General features: G+C 30.6%; 1 protein-coding gene across 2 annotated transcripts in view; it reads left to right on the plus strand.

The window, feature by feature from the left end:
- The window catches only part of LOC136086770 (uncharacterized), a 41,279-nt gene extending 20,424 nt beyond the window's left edge, over window positions 1-20,855 (plus strand). For both annotated transcript variants that reach the window (XM_065809252.1, XM_065809251.1), the window contains one exon: window positions 17,199-20,855. In XM_065809252.1, the coding sequence (XP_065665324.1) occupies window positions 17,199-20,572 (3,374 nt within the window). In that variant the 3' untranslated portion in view covers window positions 20,573-20,855. The remainder of the gene's footprint in view (window positions 1-17,198) is intronic.
- Window positions 20,856-21,891: the final 1,036 nt, after the last annotated feature.

Here is a 21,891-nt window from a genome sequence, read left to right on the forward strand (position 1 = left end):
AATGCAAAAAAGGAAGTGAAACTAGCCATTTTAAAACTAGATGATGGGAAAGCTGTTAGTATTTACAGAGGAATAGTAGAAGTGTTGGATAAATTTCAACTATGGAGTAGTATTAAAGTTATAATATCTGATACTACAAGTGTGAATACTGGAAGTAGAAATGGAGTTGTAATTCAACTGCAAAGAGAACTTGAAAAAATCTTAAACCATTTCCATTTATTAGTTGTCATCATCATGTGTTGGACACAATTTTGAAACATATTATGAATGAAATTCTTAACAAAGAAGTGCAAAAATCGCCAGAATTACATTACAAATTTATTAAAAACCTGCAAAAAAATTATGAAAATTTAAAGTCAAGCTTCAAGCAAGATGAATAAATTTGTAAAGTGAAGACTAATTAATGGAGAGATGACATCGATTTTTTGTTCGAGTTGGTACAAAGTTACTAATACATGAAGGTGAATGGCAGCTTTCCAGCTATAAACTTCAAATACTGCCATCGTTGCACATTGCCAGATGGAATTCAAGAGCAATCTATGTCCTTCTGGTTTTTATTTTAACTGAATTGGATAATAATCAATTGCGCTTGATTTGCGACTTCATTGCATCAACTCGGTCTGATATATGATTTTCTGACATGCAATACTCAGAACGTGATTTTAAAAATTTAGAACAAGCAATAATTTCAACTCCAGCCTTAAAAAGATTTTGGTCACAGGAGCCCAGCGGAATATAAGGAACTCAGAGATCCAATATTTGTGCTGAAAGAGCCATAAAAGTTATGCAAAAAATTCATGCCAGAGATATAGGCAAAATGAACTACAAGTTTATTCTGCAAAACAAATTTTAAATTGTATTTTGTATAACTGAAAGTTATTTTGTCTAAATAAATTGTTATTTATCTGCTTATATGTCGGTTTTTATGTATTTGTCAAACAAAAATATGTTTTTCAAATTTGGGGGGACACTTTTGTAACTTGAGCCAATAGAACTTTTAAAATCGGTAATCTAGTGTAGAATGTCATATTTTGGCACTCTACCCCAGTATAGTTGTGAAAAAGTCAACCCCCTAATGTGGCTACGAAAATAGCCGTTTAAGTTTCAGTTTAAACAGGATGTTGATGCAAAAGGCAAAAAATAGATGCCGAAACACAATAATTGGAAACATTCAAAACATTGAAGCCAAATAAGCTTATGAAAATAAGTTGTAAATAGATCAATTTAGAGATATGTTCTTAGAAGTATGTTTTTTAAAACATTAGAATATTGTTTATGCATATTTTTAAGTAAGTTAAAATTAATCAATTAAGTAAATATTATGTAAGTACTAAATAAATGTTTAAAAAATATTGAATGCATTTTCAAGGTGTTTCTTTTATCTTCGTTAAAAGAAACAAACTTTAATAACTCCATCGCAGATTTTGTATGAGTATGTCTGCTAATTTTAATTATTATACTTTAACTCCTTCAATAGATTATTATACTTTAATTCTTTCAATAAATGTTTTTATATCCTTTTATGAAATGCCTTTTTTTTTTGCAAGAGTATTAAATTTTCTGGTAAAAAAAAATTGAAATGCACCATGAAATCTCTAAAATGCTATAACAAAGACAAATATAATTTATGCATCCAAGTGATATGACTGTTATAGTCTTGCAGAAGTGATTTCCGCAGCTGTCGTCTACACATTCAAAGCTTTTTAACAAGTGGTTATCAGAGTCTTGTTTTCAAATCTGCTGGAGAGCGATTTAATTTTTCTAACTAACATCCAATTAGTCTTCTTACTATCATAAGCAAGGTTTTTGAGTCTTTAATTAACAAACACTTAATCACTTATCTTGAATCTAATAACTTACTCTATCACCATCAATATGAATTTCAATCTTCCCGTTAAAATGCTGGTTTGTTAACAGTAATAACTGAGAGGTTTTATCGTGCAGATAGATGAAGAGAGGTTAAGGCTTTCGCTCTCGACATTTCTAAAGCTTTTGAAAATATCTGGCATGCTGATCTTCTTCATAAGTTCTAATTTTTTATGCTAAATAAGATAACATTTTTAAGAATGTTGATTCCTTCCCTACAGATTGTATTTTAAAGGTTGTCCTCAATGGACAATACTCTTTTTCATTTCCTATAACTCCATGGGTTTATCGTGGTTCTATCCTTAAACATACCCTTTTTAAATATACATTTACGATCTCCCAAAAATTCTCACATCTAAGGCGACATTGTTTGCTGATGATACTACCATTTATTCTTGTCTTAATAAAAAGCTAACACTCTCTGATTGCATGGAGGGAGCATTTTAGCTTGAAAACGTTATCATTTCTGCTACAACATAAGGCTTATCGTGGCTGGTGAATTTTAACTCAGATAAAACTTAATTTTTTTCAGCTAACTATTATTGCGACGATCTAGATCTTCCTATATTTTTGAACGGTAATGTACTCAATGAATCATTTACCCTTTGTCTTCTAGGATTAACTCTTAATTCGAATTTTTCTTGGAAATCATATATTTATTGCAATTTTAGCATCTGTTAAGGTTACATCTCTTTATTGTGCCGCTTGCCACTTGCAACCTTTTTACTCTGGATTTCATTCTTTATTTCTATAAATCTTAAATCTGTCCTTGTATGGAATACCGTTGCCATTTCTGGAGCGGATCTTCAAATGATACCCTTTCTCTATTAGACAAGGTGGAAAAATGAATTGTACAAATAAAAGCACAAATTGTACATAAAAGCAGGTGCAACTATGTTGGACCTGCTTTTTCAGCTAATTTTCAACAATTGTCACATTGTCGTAATGTTGCTTCTCTTTTTTATAAATATTATAATGGGCTAAAATAAATAGAGCCAGCATCTCTTGTGCCTTAAACTAAAATTCATTATCGTGTTACTCTTCAATCAATCAAGTCTCGTCTTTTTACTGTGGCTGTTCCTAAGTGCTTCAAAAATTCTTATTCTTCTTACTTATTTTTCCTCGGACATAAGTTTTTTGGAATTCGTTCCCTTCATCTTGTTTTCCTGATTTATATAATTTGCAATCATTTAGTTTCTTAATTTTTATGTTGCATTATTCATCTTTTCTCTTCAACTCCACTTACTTTCAACTCTAATGGTTATTTGCAGCCTTGTTGGAAGTGAAGATGTTTAAAAAATAAATAAAAAACTTTTTAAATAAGCAAAAGCCGTCTAAAATAATATTCCATTGAACTCATAAGCCAAAGCCAACAAACAAAGTACTATGAATTTACTCCTAAAATGCGATTTTTTAAAAGATTCCGACATGTTGCGCGCAAGTTGGAGCATATATTGTTAGATCTCCTGTTTTGGAGATAGAATTTAATTGAGCTATTTTTAGACAATTTGGAAACATTCCTTGACTGATGGCTGCGCTAAAGATTTTGAAAAGAATGGATTTTATGACATCACAAAAGTCTGTTATAAAATTTTGATTAGTATCATCATATTCAGTTGCTTTATTTATTTTTAACGAACTAAAGGCAGTTTAAAGTTTGTCATAAGTTTGCTCAGTAAAGTGAAAATTTGAGGATAATATTGTTTAAAATTATTTTTATGTTTATTTATCAAGTTAGCTTAGTAATTTTTTTTGCATTTTGCGAAGTCTTTCAAATAAATTTTTATAGATCATATAGTTATTTTTATGTTTTACTGATTTTTTTTTATTGTTTAATATATAGGTTTTACTTACGAGAATTTTTTAAGACCTTTAGTAATCCAGAGACATGATATGTCTTTTGTTTTTAGAACTGTTTCACACATAGGAAATATTGTATCGTAGACATTATAAAATGTTTAAAAAAAGTGCTGTAAATTGTGTCTACATTATTATTAAAGTTGATATATTCCCAATTTATTAGTGACAAATGTTCTTCAAAGAAGATTAGATTAATGTTGCTGAACAACCTCTTTTTTTATGGTGACTTTATTTTGCATTTCTTTTTTAAATCTAAAGTTATTGAAAAAAATGTAGGAAAATGATAAGATGCATATGTTTTGTTGATCGATTTTGTTTTGTTGATCGAAATCTTGTTGGTGGATTTATTATTGGTATTGTTCTTGTTTCAAATAAATTATTGCAAAATTTTCTTGTATTTTAATTTTTGCAATAATCAAAACAGTCTAAGTTGAAATCGCCAAATCAAATAGTTTTTATTTTCAAGATTAGTTTTTGTTATTACGACAAATTTGTTTTACTTTTTTTTTTTGACTCTGATGTTTTATAAAACTGCAGGCAATTCTAAGCCACCCTCCAACAGGATAGTGACCTAATAAGTGTCCACGTATTGAAAAAAGTTTCCGTCGTGTTACTTTTTCAATTTTGATATCTTGTGACTTTGGAATGATGTTTCCACGTTTCCAACAAAGCTCCTTTTTTTCATTTCTAAACAGTTGCAAACCCAACACCCGCGCAGTATCACATTGCACCAGCTCTTTTGTTACCAATCCATAACACTAAATGATTTACGACCTTTTCAACTGATGTCTTTTCCAAATTAACAATTATGTCGTCAATGTAGTGGTCAGTTGCTTCACTAATACCTGCATTGAGATTCAACACACTGCCTAAGACTGAAGACATTATTTTTGGGGCAGAATTTAATCCAAAACCAAGACGTGTAAGATAGTATTTCTTCTTTGTAGACTACCTTCTGATGCTCCCACAAACTCGGATCGATATTTATTTGCATATAGGCGCATCTAAGATCAAGCGTTGCAAATTTGTCACCAACAGTTCTCCATTTTCTAACTTTTTCATCACATGCGTCACTTGAGGCATTATGTGAATTAACATACTGATTCAATTCGCGAAAATCCAGAACAGGTCGTATCTTTCCTTTATTTTCCTGCTCAACAGCCATTAATGGGACAATCCCTTTTGTACTTTTTTCTTCTTTGTTGCATGGTTTCAACCAGCCATTTTTTACCCATAAGTCCATCTCGCATTAAATTGATGTAACAACTGGGGTTTTACCTTGTACTGCGCGACAGAATTTCTCAGTTGTGGTTGACCTTGTTTCCATTTATATTTAGCAGTCCACTTTGTACCATCAAAATAAGCATCAAAATCCTTGTCCTTTATACCAACAGCTTGTTTCTCTGCATGAATTGAAACAAAACCAAATTCAATTTTTCCATTGTACAAATGCACTCCTCCATAGCGATTAATGACATCCATACCAATAATAGCATCAATACCGTTGACAACACTTTTCAGAATCATTACTGATGTTTTGAGCTTTTTTCCTTTATAATTAATGTTACTGTAGCTTCTCCCTCCGTTTTCACAAATTCTCCATTAACAGCCAACACCATTAGTTCATTTCTTCTAATACGAACACCGGCTTTCTGAGCCATGTTGTTTGAAATAATAGTTCGAGTACATCCGCTGTCAACCAGTGCTTTTCCAGCAAAGGTGTTCACTTGCACTGTGCATATTGGAAGCGCCGTTAGTTGTTTAGGGAAACAGCTGGCGCTCGCGATTCCCCATTTAAGTTTCCCTAATGCAACAAACAAAATCTTGCAATGTGTCCAGATTCTCCACATCTAAAGCATTTTATTCCATCATTAACAATTTGTTTCTTCGAAAAACAGATTCAGGCAACATGTCCAGGCTTGCCACACTTGTAGCAGTTAAAATCAGTAGCGGATGGTTTTTTAACATGTTTATAGAAACCAGAGATTGTTGTTGAAACATACTCTTCTTGTGTTTTTTCCGTCATGAGTACTTGTGCATAGTTTAATGCATCCTGTAAACTGATCCCAAATATTTTCACTTGTGCTCATAGCTGCTTTGAAATTTCACCCGGCAATCCAGTTATGAACGCTCTTAGCAATAATTCTTCGCTTTCAACGTTGGCCAAACCCATAAGTTGACGTAAACTGACCAAATACACATCAACAGATTCACTGTCATTCCATCTCCGATTTCTGAACTGCTCGTAAGCTTGAAAACCATCGATTGCAAATGCATCTAGTAGAGCTTTTTCAATGTCCGCAGCGGCGGTTTTTTGGCTCTCCCCAAGTTGCTCATATAATGCGAACGCACTACCTTAAAGAAACAGCAGAATGATCAATGAAAGATTGCCTATATTTTGCAGCTCTCCCACCAGTTTGATCTTTTTCAGCCACACTACAGCATCTCCAGATCCATCAAATTTTCCAATCATTTTCGCCATAGATGCCATACTGTCAAAATAGCTTATGACTTGACTAATAAATTACATCAATTAACTTTAATAATATTATGACAAGAATTTTATAAACGTAACAAAGTTTTATAACGATCAGCTATTATCACATCACCCCAAGAACTGAAGTTCTTAAGTAACATAGTCATTTAAATATGTCGGCTTTTTCCTTTCTCTGGTTGGTCGTCTGATCGCTAGTAATAAATTATCAACGATTTCTCTGCCGTCAGCTTCCTCCTCAGCGTCAACAACTGTTTCTTCAGTTCCTTCCTCTCGTGCAGCAAAAATGTCTAAATCTTCTAAATCACTTTCATCACTGTCAACCTCTTCACTGATAACAATTTTACTTGAAGTGTTTGAAGAATTTGAGGCAGGAGCTATTCTCACGTCTCGCACATGTCTTGGTACACCATCAATTTCAATATTTGTGTTTGTGAGTATGTCAGTTACAGTACCAATTTTCCAAACTGAAGTGCACTTTGCATCAGCGGGGCGAACATAAACTTTTTCTCCAATTCTATAAGTTTTCATAACTTGTCATGATCTTTCCTGAGTTTCAGTGTTTTTCTCCTCTTGAATTGTTAGAGGCCAAATGTACTTATATTTTGAGAAGCAGGTGCAGATACCTCGTTTGTTCCCACCGTTGGTGTTGCATTGTACCAAAATACCGCTACTAATGGACATATTTGTGCCCTTGCAGCTGTTCGTTTTACTGTGCGGTGGTTACGCTCCACAATCCCATTTTCTGATGGTCTATATGCACATCTATACTTCTTTTTTACACACCATTTTTCACATATATTTGAAAATTCACTAGATTTAAACACCGCTCCATTATCCATTAACAGTTCTTGCGGTGGGCCATGCTCCCTAAATACGGATTCCAATTGACTTACTACATTTTTGGTATCTTCGCGAGGCAACTTTCTCCAAATTGCAAACCGACTTGGTCCATAATCAATCGTTGTTAAATATGGCGACCCTTTATAGTGAGTCACATCACAAGCAATTCGATACCATGTGTCTGGTACATCTAGCACTCCATTTTCCCATTTTATTGGCGCTGGATCAATTGAATTACATTGACAACATTTGCAAACACATTCTTCAACATCTTTTCTTAATACGTGCGGAAGTCTTCGTTCACTGTAAACATTGTCCGATTAACGCCAAAATGATGCTTTGAGTGACTATTACGAATTTCTTCAGCAATACTTACTCCACATAGCTCTTTAGTACTTCTTCATGAAAGCTCATTTAACCAAGTCTTTGGAACTCTTGTCAACATGTCAGCTCTGTTATTGGAGGATGGAACCCATTTTAACGTGATGTTTATATTATATTTTTTTATTAGGCCTTGCAATAGAGAAAGTCTTCTTTTAATAAGCATTTCTGATAATGCATTTGATCGAATACTATGACTTTCAGTCAGCATACTTTTTAGCCACCCATGAACTATTACTGAATCAGTGAACACTGACAAATTCTTTATATCCCACTTAGCAGCTAGGTTTATCCCACGCACTACAGCATCTAATTCAGTAATATTAATATGCATAACATCATTTATACTTCGAAGCCAAGCTGCATCCTCAATTATTACACCATCGTATTCTATAGCAACCCCTATTGCCATGCTGCTAGCATCACACCACAATGTTGCTCCATTTTGAATCCCTTTAACATTCCATTTCCCTCTCACAGAATCACAAACTTCTAATCAACGCAATATTTTGATTAACCATGACTGAGCTTGATCTCCGATTAGATCATCCCAAGTATTTCCTTGACTTTTTGCTTCAGCGGCGACCTAAAGAAGGATCGTGAAGATGATTATTCCTAAAAAGAATCGACATGCCATATATGAGGCTTTATTCAAGGATGGAGTTCTGGTTGCCATTAAAGATTTTAATTCTCCAAATCATTGTGAACTAGAAAAGATAAGAAACTTAGAAGTTATTAAAGCCATGCAGTCACTAAAATCGCGTGGTTATGTATGTGAAAATTTTGATAGGAGACATTATTACTGGTATCTTACTAATGAAGGAATTCAATATCTTCGTGATTACTTACAGTTTTTTCTAGAATTTTTTTGTAAAAAACTGCTTAAGTCTTTATTTCTTCCATTTGGAGGCCTTTTACAGCAGCTTATTAGCAGGGTTTTGGATTTTACGTTAATAATATCAATAGTTAAAATCATTTTGTTTTCATCAGATACATATCGCTCATTGAAGACTTTTCAAAAAAATTTTATCTGGTTTTTTAAAGCAATCGTTTCAATACAAGTACTATAAAACATGCAAATGTGTGACTACTATAACTTTGTCAAGTTGACATTTTAATAAGATCTTGAGTGTCTTTTTCAATAATAACCAAGTGGTTAAATTATTTATAAGTATTATGTTTGATATTATTGAGCCAAGCTCAACTTAGTAGTGATGTGGTTTTTGGGGTGCATTTATCAAATAAACATAAAAGTCAAATAACACAACTAGAATAATGTTTATTATAACATGAAAATATAAATGAAGCATTATATTTTAGAAGAATGTTTTAGTTAAACATTAACTCAATATTCATAAATCCTTCATTGCTCTCTGAATCACTATCTACATTAAATAAACTATTTTTTTGATTTTTCACTATTCTTTGCAAAACTGCAGCAAGAAAAATTATTGTAATTTTTTTTTCCATCAACACGGTATACTAACTTGCTGCATTGAGATTTCAAAATATTGTGGCATTTTGGTCATTCCGTAAGCTTTTTTACTCAATACACATATATTTCTCTTTAATTTTGATAAAGACTTCTTTCTTCTTTTTTTTCTGCATTTTGCACTTGTTTTTAACTTTCTGTTCTTCCTTTTCATTTCATGTCTTTAACTAAACTCAAAACATCTTTAGTATTCATGGTTGATAGATTTGGGTTAACTTTTTTAATGGTTATCTCCTCTGGTATCTCCTCTAATTGGATGCTTTCAAAATTTTTCTTTCCAATATATTGCTTATCTTCTTTTATCATTGGAAACAACAAAAGAGGAATCAAAGCTTATGATTTGATGTTATGTGGATGAAACTGATGGCTCTTTAGGAATCTCCATACAATTATCTGCTGTATCGAAGTTGTCCTGTTGCATGAATTTAATGCTCAAAGCTTTACAGCTTTTATCAGAGAAGGTTATGTTGCCTATTTTTCCCATATATTTGCTAAATTAGGCACGAATGCTTTTTTCTTTAGCAGCTATAAGTATATGGCCACTAATACGCCATGTTCTAAATTGGTTGCCAGTAGATGTTGACAATATAATTTTTTAAATCAGCTTTGTCTAATTGCACTTTTAAAAAAAGGAAAGAGCTTTAAATGGAAACACATTATTATAATACAACAGGTTAGGTAAATATGTAATCTCCAGAAGCAGAAAATAGCTTTTTTTCAATAACAAACAAGCTTAAGTGATTGCGAGCCATTTTCCATTTTACAATTTAAGACTCTGACACTCAGATCTGAGGCTCGGACACTAAGGGTTGACACTCGCCCCTGATGTTTGATTATTAAACTATCATGATTGCATGAAATCTTAGCCAAAATGAATGACAAAATCTGAAAAAAAATTATGCAAAAAGATCAATTATACAAAAAGATCAAGTAATATCATCTCTTGATTCCACTAGTTGCTTTCTACCTGATATTGCCAACAAACAGGTTGATCCATTGCTTGACATTCATATCACTCCAGCATCTGTATCTAAAGTGATTTCCTGCCTAGACTCTTCTACAGCTTGTGGCCCGGACAACATACCTGTTATTGTCTTGCAGAAGTGTTCTCCGGAGCTGTCGTCTATACTCTCAAAACTATTCAACAAGTGCTTATCAGAGTCTTGCTTTCCAGCCTGCTGGAAAGCGACATCTGTTATCCCTATCTTCAAAAATTCTGGAGAGCGATCTGATTCATCTAACTACCGTCCCATAAGTCTTCTTCCTATCATAAGCAAGGTTTTTGAATCTTTAATTAACAAACACTTAATTTCTCATCTTGAATCTAATAACTTACTTTCTGACCATCAATATGGATTTCGATCTTCTCGTTCTACAGCCGATTTGTTAACAGTAATAACTGACAGGTTTTATCGTGCATTAGATAAAGGTGGAGAGGTTAAGGCCATCGCTCTCGACATTTCAAAAGCTTTTGATAAAGTTTGGCATGCTGGTCTTCTCCATAAGCTTTCTTCTTATGGTGTATCCGGCAACATCTTTAAGATCATTGAATCCTTCCTTTCCAATCGTAGCATAAAAGTTGTCATTGATGGACAACACTCTTCTTCTTATTCTGTAACTTCAGGGGTTCCTCAAGGTTCTATCCTTGGCCCTATACTCTTTTTAATTTACATTAACGATCTTCCAGATATTCTCTCATCTAAGGTGGCATTGTTTGCTGATGACACTACCATTTATTCTTGTCGTGATAAAAAACCAACACCCTCTGATTGCTTGGAGGGGGCATTTGAGCTTGAAAAGGATCTTACTTCTGCTACAGCATGGGACTCACAGTGGCTGGTGAACTTTAATTCAGATAAAACTCAATTTTTTTCAGCCAATCGTTATCGCAATAATTTAGATCTTCCTATATTTATGAACGGTGATGTACTCGATGAATCACCTACTCTTCATCTTCTAGGATTAACTCTTACTTCTAATCTTTCTTGGAAACCATATATCAAATCAGTTGCAAAATTAGCATCTGCTAAGGTTGCATCTCTTTATCGAGCTCGTCACTTTCCTATTTCGGATTCTATTCTCTATCTCTATAAATCTCAAATCCGGCCTTGTATGGAATATTGTTGCCATATCTGGGGTGGATCCTCTAATGATGCCCTTTCTCTTTTAGACAAGGTGCAGAAACGCATTGTAAACATAGTTGGACCTGCTCTTGCAGCCAACCTCCAACCATTATCACATCGTCGTAATGTTGCTTCTCTTTCTCTTTTCTACAAATACTATAATGGGCACTGTTCTAAAGAGCTAGCGTCTCTTGTGCCATCTACTATAATTCATTCTTGTGTTACTCGTCATTCAATTAAGTCTCATCCTTTTTCTGTGACTGTTCCTAAGTGCTCCAAAAACGCTTATTCGTCTAGTTTTTTTCCTCGAACATCAGCTCTTTGGAATTCGCTTCCTTCATCTTGCTTTCCTAACTCATATAATTTGCAATCTTTTAAGTCATCTGCCAATCGTTATCTTGCTCTACAATCTTCATCTTTTCTCTTTCAGTAACTTCCAACTTTAATTAGTGGCTGCTTGCAGCCTTGTTGGAAGCAAAGATGTTTAAAAAAAAAAAAAGAAAAAAAGTTTTTTTTTTCAAGTTTAAGTAAATACAATTTAGCTATAAGTGAGATGGGGGTAGCTTGATCCTTTTTATGGTTTATGGTTGATTACTTGAAAACCCTTGCAAACAAAAATACTATTTTCAATATTTTTAAAAGAATATTTATTTTTATTCAAATCAACTTGCTAATTTTGGTCCAAATATTATTTAGTAAGCTAGAACTTAACTTTATAACATCACCTACAAAGGATCACGGTACCCCATATATGGGGCACCTTGATCTGCACAATGGGGCACTTTGATCTTTTAAACAGTTGTTTACAAAATCAATAAAAAGTTGACAATAAAGCATAATTAAAAACATAGTTCTTCAAATTTCTGCCAAGAGATTCACATTTAAAGTTTAGTGAACAAGTTTTTTCATCAGAAATTTTAAGAAATGTTTGCAAAAACTGAAAAATCAAAAATCAAATGTCGACCAACACGAGTTGTGCCACCATGCTGCATTGGATCGGGAAGCTTACAGACAATATCATCTTTGATAAACTGGTACAATTGCTTACTGACAGAGATGAATTTATACGATTTTAAACTTTCTCTTTTCAAATATTTGAGCGTTTGCACAATTTCTTCTTCACAGATTTGTCCAACATAATGAATAGTTTTCTTTTTTGTGTCAATTTTAACAAGAACAAAATCCTTCACATTTAGTGCATCAAAGTTAAAATTCAGGTCTGATAATTCAACTATCTGTTGAGAAGATATCATTTCAAGATCATTTTCACTGTCATCACTTTCAAGCGGTGGTTGGTGATAAATTTTATCAGAATCATCAAAAAGTTCCATTGGTTCCTCATCTTCAACTGCTGCACTTGTAGCATTTTATTTCTTATTACTTTTTATCTTTCGAAGTCTCAATTCTTCCTCAAACTCATCATCGGATTCTTCAAACTGAAGTCTTGTAGCAGCATGTTTTGTTTTAGGTTTTCGTGTGGTCTTTTTTGGATCTTTCTGAACCATGGAAACTTGTTTTTTTTCCTGTTTTTTTTTTCTTTTACCATACAAATCTCCTTTCAAACAGGGGTGTCTGTCAAAATTCTTGTTTTTTATTGCCTACTTTTAAATTGTTTTTTTCTGGCTGGAGCCTTAATTTTCGGGGTTGCTGTTACGGCAACAGATGGTCCTACTACAGCAATACAGGGTTCTGCTCATTCAGAAGAGTCTCGCTTATCCAAGCTAGCCATTTTCTGCAGATTTTCATCGGGTTTAGATATAATAGTTTCTGCAATATCTGCAATGATTTCTGGATGTTCAACAGTAGGAGTGGGTGCTGGACAATCGGTCACTGATGCTGGCAGATATTCGTCATCTGTGAAAATATCCGGATTAATTGGTTCGATCCCGGCAACTTTAAATCCAGATTCAATGTTTAATTTTGTAAAGGCTTTACCGTGTGCTTCACACACAATTGGAACAATGTCATATATATTCATTGGTCTGGTACTGCTGACTAGTCAGTTGCCGCAAGCCTCATTGTAATACCTTTTCAGAGGCCCAAACACAGATCTGTCCAACGGCTGCAGCTTGTGACTGCAGTGTGGTGGAAAACTAAGCGTAGTTAATCCGTTTTCTTTCGCCAAATTGAGGGCTGCCACAGATATATGACTTTCGTGGTTGTCTAGCACAAGAAGAACTTATGATTCTTTCAAACAGTGCGAATATTTGATAAAATTTTTCAACCACTTGACAAAGATATCTGATGTCATCCACCCAGATGGATAAGCAAATCCTACGCATCTGGGTGGGCCATCTTTAATTATATAATCTCAAAACTTCACCCACGGAAAAACGAACAGTGGTGATATCGAATTGCCGATCGTATTTACAGCACAGCAAGCTGTCACGAGAGTTCCTCTTTCTGCCGATGTTATGCTACCTTCTTGTTTGACACCTTTTCTAGCAATAACCTTGACAGGCTTCTGTATGATTGTTAGTCCTGTTTCGTCCATATTGTAAATGCTTTGTGGACCGAACTGATGACGTTCTCGCACTTCCCGGAGATTCCAAAAAAATTCTCTAACAGTGAACCTGTTGAAAGCTGTTGCTCTTGCAAAGCTTGTGGCTTCTGGAGCTCGTGAAGATGATTCTGTTGTTTTTTTTATAAAGCTCTGTAACCAATTGATGTCTGCCATTTTGTTCTTAATCCATGAATCCAGACAAACTTTATTATTAGCAACAGCCATTTTGTATGCTAATTGGCGAGTTATTTTCATTGAAAGGCCATAGTTCACCTTCGAAGCTTAAAGCAAATAATTTAATAAGCTGTCTTCTTCTTCTGTGAAGACCTGTCATGTATTAGATCTTGGTTTAAATGTAACACCCAAATTAAGGCTTTGCCTTTTAACTTATCTTTTCAATGTCATACAATTGATACCAAACTCTCGAGTAACACACAGCTGCTCTCATTGTTTCGGGAGGTACCATTCCTCTATCTGTCTTTCAAATTCTATTTCTAACCATTTTCAGTCAACACCAAATCTGAAATTTTGAAAAAAAAATCATAAACAATTTTTGAATTTGATGCAATAATAATAATAATAATAATAATAATAATAATAATAATAATAATAATAATAATAATAATAATAATAATAATAATAATAATAATAATAGTAGTAATAATAATAATAATAATATTAATAATAATAATAATAATAATAATAATAATAATAATAATAATAATAATAATAATAATAATAATAATATATATATATATATATATATATCTTTATTCGGCACAAAAATGACAGTAACATAGCAAAAGAACATAAGTAATAATAAAAATTCAGTCAATCAATCAATGAAGCAGCATTAATTAACTAAACATGAAGAAAAACAGTGTAAAACTAAATGAACGAAAAAACAGTTACATAAATTTAGCAGCTATTTACAAATACAGACGCTCAGAATTAACCAAAAACTGACCAAGCGTCTGCTACACACGGGTATCGAACCCCGACACCAAGTGTGCACCACTGCTCAATAGCCCAATCTTTTTATTCAACCAGAACAGCATAGAAAATGTAAGGCAAAAAATTACTCTTGTGCGCAATCATCTTATTTAAATGTTTTACCTTTCGTATTGACAGTTTCAAATCCAGCAGCAGCTGATACATATTTATGTCAAAATTTCAAAATTTAATCAAAAATTCAAAAAAATTAATTCGAGTATTATTATATAAATTGATAAAATAATTTACCTTTTTATTTCTTATTATTAATTTTATTTATCTAGCAAATGGAAATATTTTTTCTTTGTGCAATGAATGCATTTCAATTGTTATTCTAATGTAATTAAATACAACAAATTATACATGTATCATAATTTTAGTATGGGGCACCTTGATCCTCAGATCAATCAGCCCCGTTTAAGAGAGATCAAGGAACCCCTATAGGTATACATCATGTATTAATGGCTGTATCTCGCTGATAAATAACATTCAGCTGCGTAGTCATACCATAAAATATACGTCGATAAAATACCTAGTGACTGCAGTTGATATTTTACAAATATTTAACATAGTAATAGAAATATATGAATAATTCTCATGTTTATCAAATTTACTTTTTATCGTGAAAATCAAACTTTTATTTCTTAAAATTCGTAAAATCGATTTTTTGACAAAACAACAACGAAAATAAATAGCCGGAAGTATATGCTGAAAGTAACTTATGACGTCACGCAGATATAATTATAAATAGATGATGTAGCGCTAAAAGATCAAGCTGCCCCACAGATCAAAGAGCCCCTAGCTTCCCTACAAGTGCTAAAAGATACTAAAAATCAAAGCTATTTGTAAACCTACCGTTGATTCCTTAATGCCAATTTTGCAGCAGATGGTAGTGGCTGATATTTTCATCCTCCTTATAATTTCTTGTTGGTGTTAACTCTTATTTTCGAATTATCTAACATTAATTTGATCAATTGTGCTTTATTGACAACTTGCACGGATCTATTTTTATTTTTAACCAAACGTGAAATTGAACTCTCTTCTAATAATATTGATCGTTCTTTTCCTGTGTATTTTTTACCATTCAGACATCGATTTATTGTTTATCGATCTTTAATCAAGTGAAAAGGCCTACTGCCCTCTTACACCATTATCTTTGCACCACGCCACAGGTGCTACCAACTGTTTGTTTTTTGCATTTGTATGCTTTCTTGCATCTACTGCTTTTCCTTTACAATTTGGATTGATAGACCTTGTTCTAAAATGTGAGGTAAACTAATTTGTTATTTCTGAATATTTTCAAAATTTATACTTATCTAACAAATAAAAGTATGTTTACAAGTTACTACAACAATAATTCAAAGCATCGACAAGACGAAAGTAGTTAAATTAGTCACCTGTGGTATAGATAAAAAGTATAACAAAAGTAATTAGTATATAAAAATAGTTTTATGCAATTTTAAAATGTATTATTAGATGTGGTTTTTGTAGCTAAAAATATACTAAAAAAAAATAATAATAATACTTCTACTGTCACATTTAACATCCACTCAGAATATCATAATACTAATGCAAATCAAATCCTTAAGCTTAAGTTTGTTTAGATTATTTTTTATAAGCATTTTTGTTGAAGTTGTTAATGAGGTGCGTAGTTAAAAAACAATGATTTTTTGGCAGAGTAAAAAATAGTGACCATTTACAAATAATTTTTAACAACCCCAAGGAAGGTGTTAATTTTAGTAGTAATAAAATATATGTGTGCATATATATATGTATATATAGTGGTGATCTCTCAGAATAAGTTTTAAATTTTGCATAGCAAGGTTTCTTTTTTCTAATTTTTTTAATTTTTTATTTTTGTAAAACCTAATACAAGTTTTTTAAGATTTTGAGGGCCTAATGACAGGTTAGATGGAGAGGAGAAGGCGATCTCAACCCACTAGACACGGCACTAATTGTTACTGACAATAATATGTAGTATACCTATATTATTATTATTGTTATTATTGTTATTATTTCTATTATTACTATTATTACTAATTTTGTTATTATTATTATTTGTAGCATTATTATTGTTAGTATTATTGTTATTATTAGTATTATTGTTAGTATTATTATTATTATTATTATTATTATTATTATTATTAAAAAATACTAAATTATAAATAATATCATTACACAAAAGAACATTAAATTATGAATATTTTAAAAATGCAAATTTATTAGAAGAAATCTACTTTTTAAAAATTTGATTTACTTGTGCTTTTATATGAATTCTCAAGACTAATAATAATTACATGTATAATATAGACGAAGTTGTTCGCATAATATAAACTTTTGTTTATAGAACTTTTATTTACTTATAAAAATAGAAATAATACTTTAAAATTTATTATAAAAGTTTTCAGTATTTTTTATAAAAAGTTGTAGTTTTTTTACAATAAGTTTGAATAAAAGTTTATAAATATATTTATTTATTTTGGCATAAAGGATAAGATATTTTTAAATTTACAAATTGCACATTTGTTTAAACTGTTAAAATTTTTAATTAAGCAAATATCTCATTTTCAATTCAACTTTAATCCTTGAATAATGATATTTGGTTCGTTTGAATTGAGATAATAAAATGAGTTTTCATTATAGAACTAACTGTGCGTTCAATATTTGGTGTTCAACCTTCTTCTGAAATGTTTTTTTCACGGAAAAATGAACTTTGTAAAATTCATAGTTATTTAATTGAATTACAAGATAGAAAAAAGTCAACCTTAGTCATTTATGGAATGTCCGGTGTTGGAAAAACACAACTTGCTAAAAAATATTGTGAGCTTTATCATAGTTTTTATAAAAATTTTGTTTGGATTGATGCAGCGTTTGGAAAATTGCAATTGTCAATGATTAAAATTGGTCAAAAATTAGGGTTTGCTATTCAAGATTCCAAAGGTGATTACATTGATGTAGAAGTAATTGTTGAAAAAATTCACAACTATTATAAAAATGAAAAGACTTTGTATATTTTTGACAATGTCGACAATGAAAGTGTTCAAAATTTTGAAATGTATATTTCAAAGGAGCTGAATTCATTTACTTTAATAACCTCTCAGTGGAAGATTTGGAGCAATAATATAAATAAAATGCTTATCAATTGTTTTTCTGCTGAAGAAGCTTTCGCTTATGTAAAAGATAATATTAAAGAAAGCCCCGACGAAAGCATAAAAAGCTTAACTAAAGAACTTAGTTATCATCCTTTTGCTATTACTAAGGCAATAAAATATATAAATATACATGAAATTTTAATAGAAAAATACTTAGATCGATATCGATCAAATCCCATAGAAATACTAGACGATGATAACTTTCCGACCGAAGAAGAATTAAAGTCTGCAATAAAAACAATCAATATAGTTCTAATAAAACTAGGACAAACCAAAATTATTCCGTTACAAATACTAAACTGTTTATCTCATTGCGATGGTCAAAACATAAGTAAAGAATTTATAATCCAAATCTCAAAACAAATGACAATAAATGAAGAATACGTGATAGATGAAGCTATTAGATTACTCTTGAGTTATTCTTTATTAGATAGTTTAGATGACAAGAACTTTTCAATGCACGAACTAACTCAGTTGACGTGTAGACATTTTCAATGTAAAGATTCAAGTACAAGTACGTACCTTAATTATTTAAAAAATTATTTTAAACTTGAGTTGAACATAGTAGAAGATCACGTTGATTATGGAATCCATTTTGTTTTTCATTTTATTCATGTGTTTCGCAAAAATTGCAAATTATTATCAGAAACCTTCCATCATATGACAACTTCTATTACATATTTATTAGTATGTAAAGGTTTATTTAAAGAAGTAATGGAAATATTAAAAACTATTCAAAGATTTAATGCAGAAATTTATGGAGAAAATAACGTAATTACACTTAATACAAAAGATAGTATCGCAATTTGTTTGTACGCTATGGGAAAATATAACGAAGCTTTAGAAATTTATTATTCTGTTGATAATATACGAACTAAAATTTTAGGTATCAACCATCCAGATACAATATTTACAAAAAATTGTATCGCAAACTGTTTGCACGCTATGGGAAAATATAACGAAGCTTTAGAAATTTATTATTCTGTTGATAATATACGAACTAAAATTTTAGGTATCAACAATCCATATACAATATTTACAAAAAATTGTACCGCAATCTGTTTGAACTCTATGGGAAAATATAACGAAGCTTTAGAAATTTATTATTGTGTTGATAATATACAAACTAAAATTTTAGGTATCAACCATCCAAATACAATGAAAACAAAAACTTGTATCGCAAACTGTTTGTACTATATGGGAAAATATAACGAAGCTTTAGAAATTTGTTATTCTGTTGATAATATACAAACTAAAATTTTAGGTATCAACCATCCAAATACAATGTCAACAAAAAGTAATATCGCAATCTGTTTGCACGCTATGGGAAAATATAACGAAGCTTTAGAAATTTATTATTCTGTTGATAATATACAAACTAAAATTTTAGGTATCAACCATCCAAATACAATGACAACAAAAACTTGTATCGCAAACTGTTTGCACGCTATGGGAAAATATAACGAAGCTTTAGAAATTAATTATTCTGTTGATAATATACAAACTAAAATTTTAGGTATCAACCATCCAGCCACAATGTCAACAAAAAATAATATCGCAGGCTGTTTGAACGCTATGGGAAAATATAACGAAGCTTTAGAAATTTATTATTCTGTTGATAATATACAAACTAAAATTTTAGGTATCAACCATCCAGCCACAATGTCAACAAAAAATAATATCGCAGGCTGTTTGAACGCTATGGGAAAATATAACGAAGCTTTAGAAATTTATTATTCTGTTGATAATATACAAACTAAAATTTTAGGTATCAACCATCCAGCTACAATGTCAATAAAAAATAATATCGCAAACTGTTTGCACGATATGGGAAAACATAGCGAAGCTTTAGAAATTTTTTATTCTGTTGATAATATACAAACTGAAACTTTAGGTATCAACCATCCAGCTACAATGTTAACAAAAAATAATATCGCAAACTGTTTGCATGCTATGGGAAAATATAACGAAGCTTTAGAAATTTATTATTCTGTTCATAATACACAAACTAAAATTTTAGATATCAACCATCCAGCTACAATGTTAACAAGAAATAATATCGCAAGCTGTTTGTACGCTATGGGAAAATATAATGAAGCTTTAGAAATTTTATGTTCTGTTGATAATATACGAACTGAAACTTTAAGTATCAACCATCCAGCTACAATGTTAACAAAAAATAATATCGCAAGCTGTTTGTGCGCAATGGCAAAATATAACGAAGCTTTAGAAATTTATTATTCTGTTGATAATATACAAACTAAAATTTTAGGTATCAACCATCCAGCTACAATGTTAACAAGAAATAATATCGCAAGCTGTTTGTACGCTATGGGAAAATATAACGAAGCTTTAGAAATTTTTTATTTTGTTGATAATATACAAACTGAAACTTTAGGTATCAGCCATCCAGTTACAATGTTAAGAAAAAATGATTTCGCATACTGTTTGAGAAATATGGGAAAATATAAGGAAGCTTTAGAAATTTATTATTCTGTTGATAATATACAAACTAAAATTTTGGGTATCAACCATCCAAATACAATGTTAACAAAAAATAATATCGCAAGCTGTTTGTACGCAATGGGAAAATATAACGAAGCTTTAGAAATTCATTATTCTGTTGATAATATAGAAACTAAAACTTTAGGTATCAACCATCCAAGTACAATGAAAACAAAATATAATATAGCAAACTGTTTGCGCAAAATGGGAAAATATAATGAAGCTTTAGAAGTTTATTATTCTGTTGATAAAATGCAAACTGAAACTTTAGGTATCAATCATCCAGATACAATCCAAACAAAACTTCTGTTAGGAACCTGTTTGATTAAATTAGAAAAATTTAATCAACAAGTTGATTAAGTATTTTTTAATTATTTTGGTTTATAAATATTGTCAACGTTACATCTTTTTTAAAAAAAAGGAATTTGTGGTTAAATCTTATCATAACACTGCCCTCTTCTCCGTCAAAACGAGGAACACTTCCTAATATTCTTATTTATAAAATGGTGATTTTCTATAAATTATTTGTATTATTAATTGTAAATAAATGATATTAATGACACTGATTTACGGTTTTAATGCAGTTGTATTTTTACGGTTACATGCATTCCTAAACAGTATAACTTGTTTTAGAAGTGAAAAAGCTTTTTTTATTGCATCCGTATATATATATATATATATATATATATATATATATATATATATATATATATATATATATATATATATATATATATATATATATATATATATATATATATATATATATATATATATATATATATATATATATATATATATATATATATATGTATGTATATATATATATATATATATATATATATATGTATATATATATATATATATATATATATATATATATATATATATATATATATATATATTATATATTATATATTTGTTCAGTTTAATATTTAAAAGTTTAACTAATAAATTAAAAATGAAATTATTTTATTAAACCATTTCCCTTGAGGAAATACTTTAATGAAATAATTTCATTGAAGGATTTAAGAAAAATTTTAATATATTTTTAATTATCATGAAAAGTCACTTTCTTCTGATAATGACGATTTCAAAATATCTAAACTTGATTACTTAAATAAAGTTGACTCTGAGGCTCAGAGGAATTTTCCCTTTCCGCTCAGAGTCTGAGCGGAAAGCGGTAAATAATCCCAGAATCACGAGTGTAAAAACTTAAAAAACACTTAAGTAAAAAAGAGACTAAACTCCGTCGTAACTGAATTCTTAGAGAAAACCATAAAATTCAGCCTAAGTGGATATGGAATGGCTACTACCTTATATAAATAAAATTGATTTCAAACTTAAAAATTATCTAAGTTTAATGAAGAAAAAATGAATCAAAAAACATTTTGGTAATAAAAGTTTAAAAAATAACAAAAGCAATGGACTTAAATAAATAAAAATAAAAAACAAGAAAAAAAAAACCTAAACAAATAAAAACAAAGTTAAAAAAAAAAACCTTCAAAAATGGAAAATAATAAAATAGAACCAAATTTTTTCTGCCACCAATATTTTATGGAAAGAAAAGAAAAAGAACAATTTTAATTAGTTTTGTGGATGGTTTTTATGTCGTGTATTTATGTATATAAAAAATGTTAAATGTATTTAATTTTTTTGCAATTTACTTTGTCAATTTA

Source organism: Hydra vulgaris, chromosome 11 (assembly GCF_038396675.1).
Source record: "Hydra vulgaris chromosome 11, alternate assembly HydraT2T_AEP".
NCBI lineage: Eukaryota > Metazoa > Cnidaria > Hydrozoa > Anthoathecata > Hydridae > Hydra > Hydra vulgaris.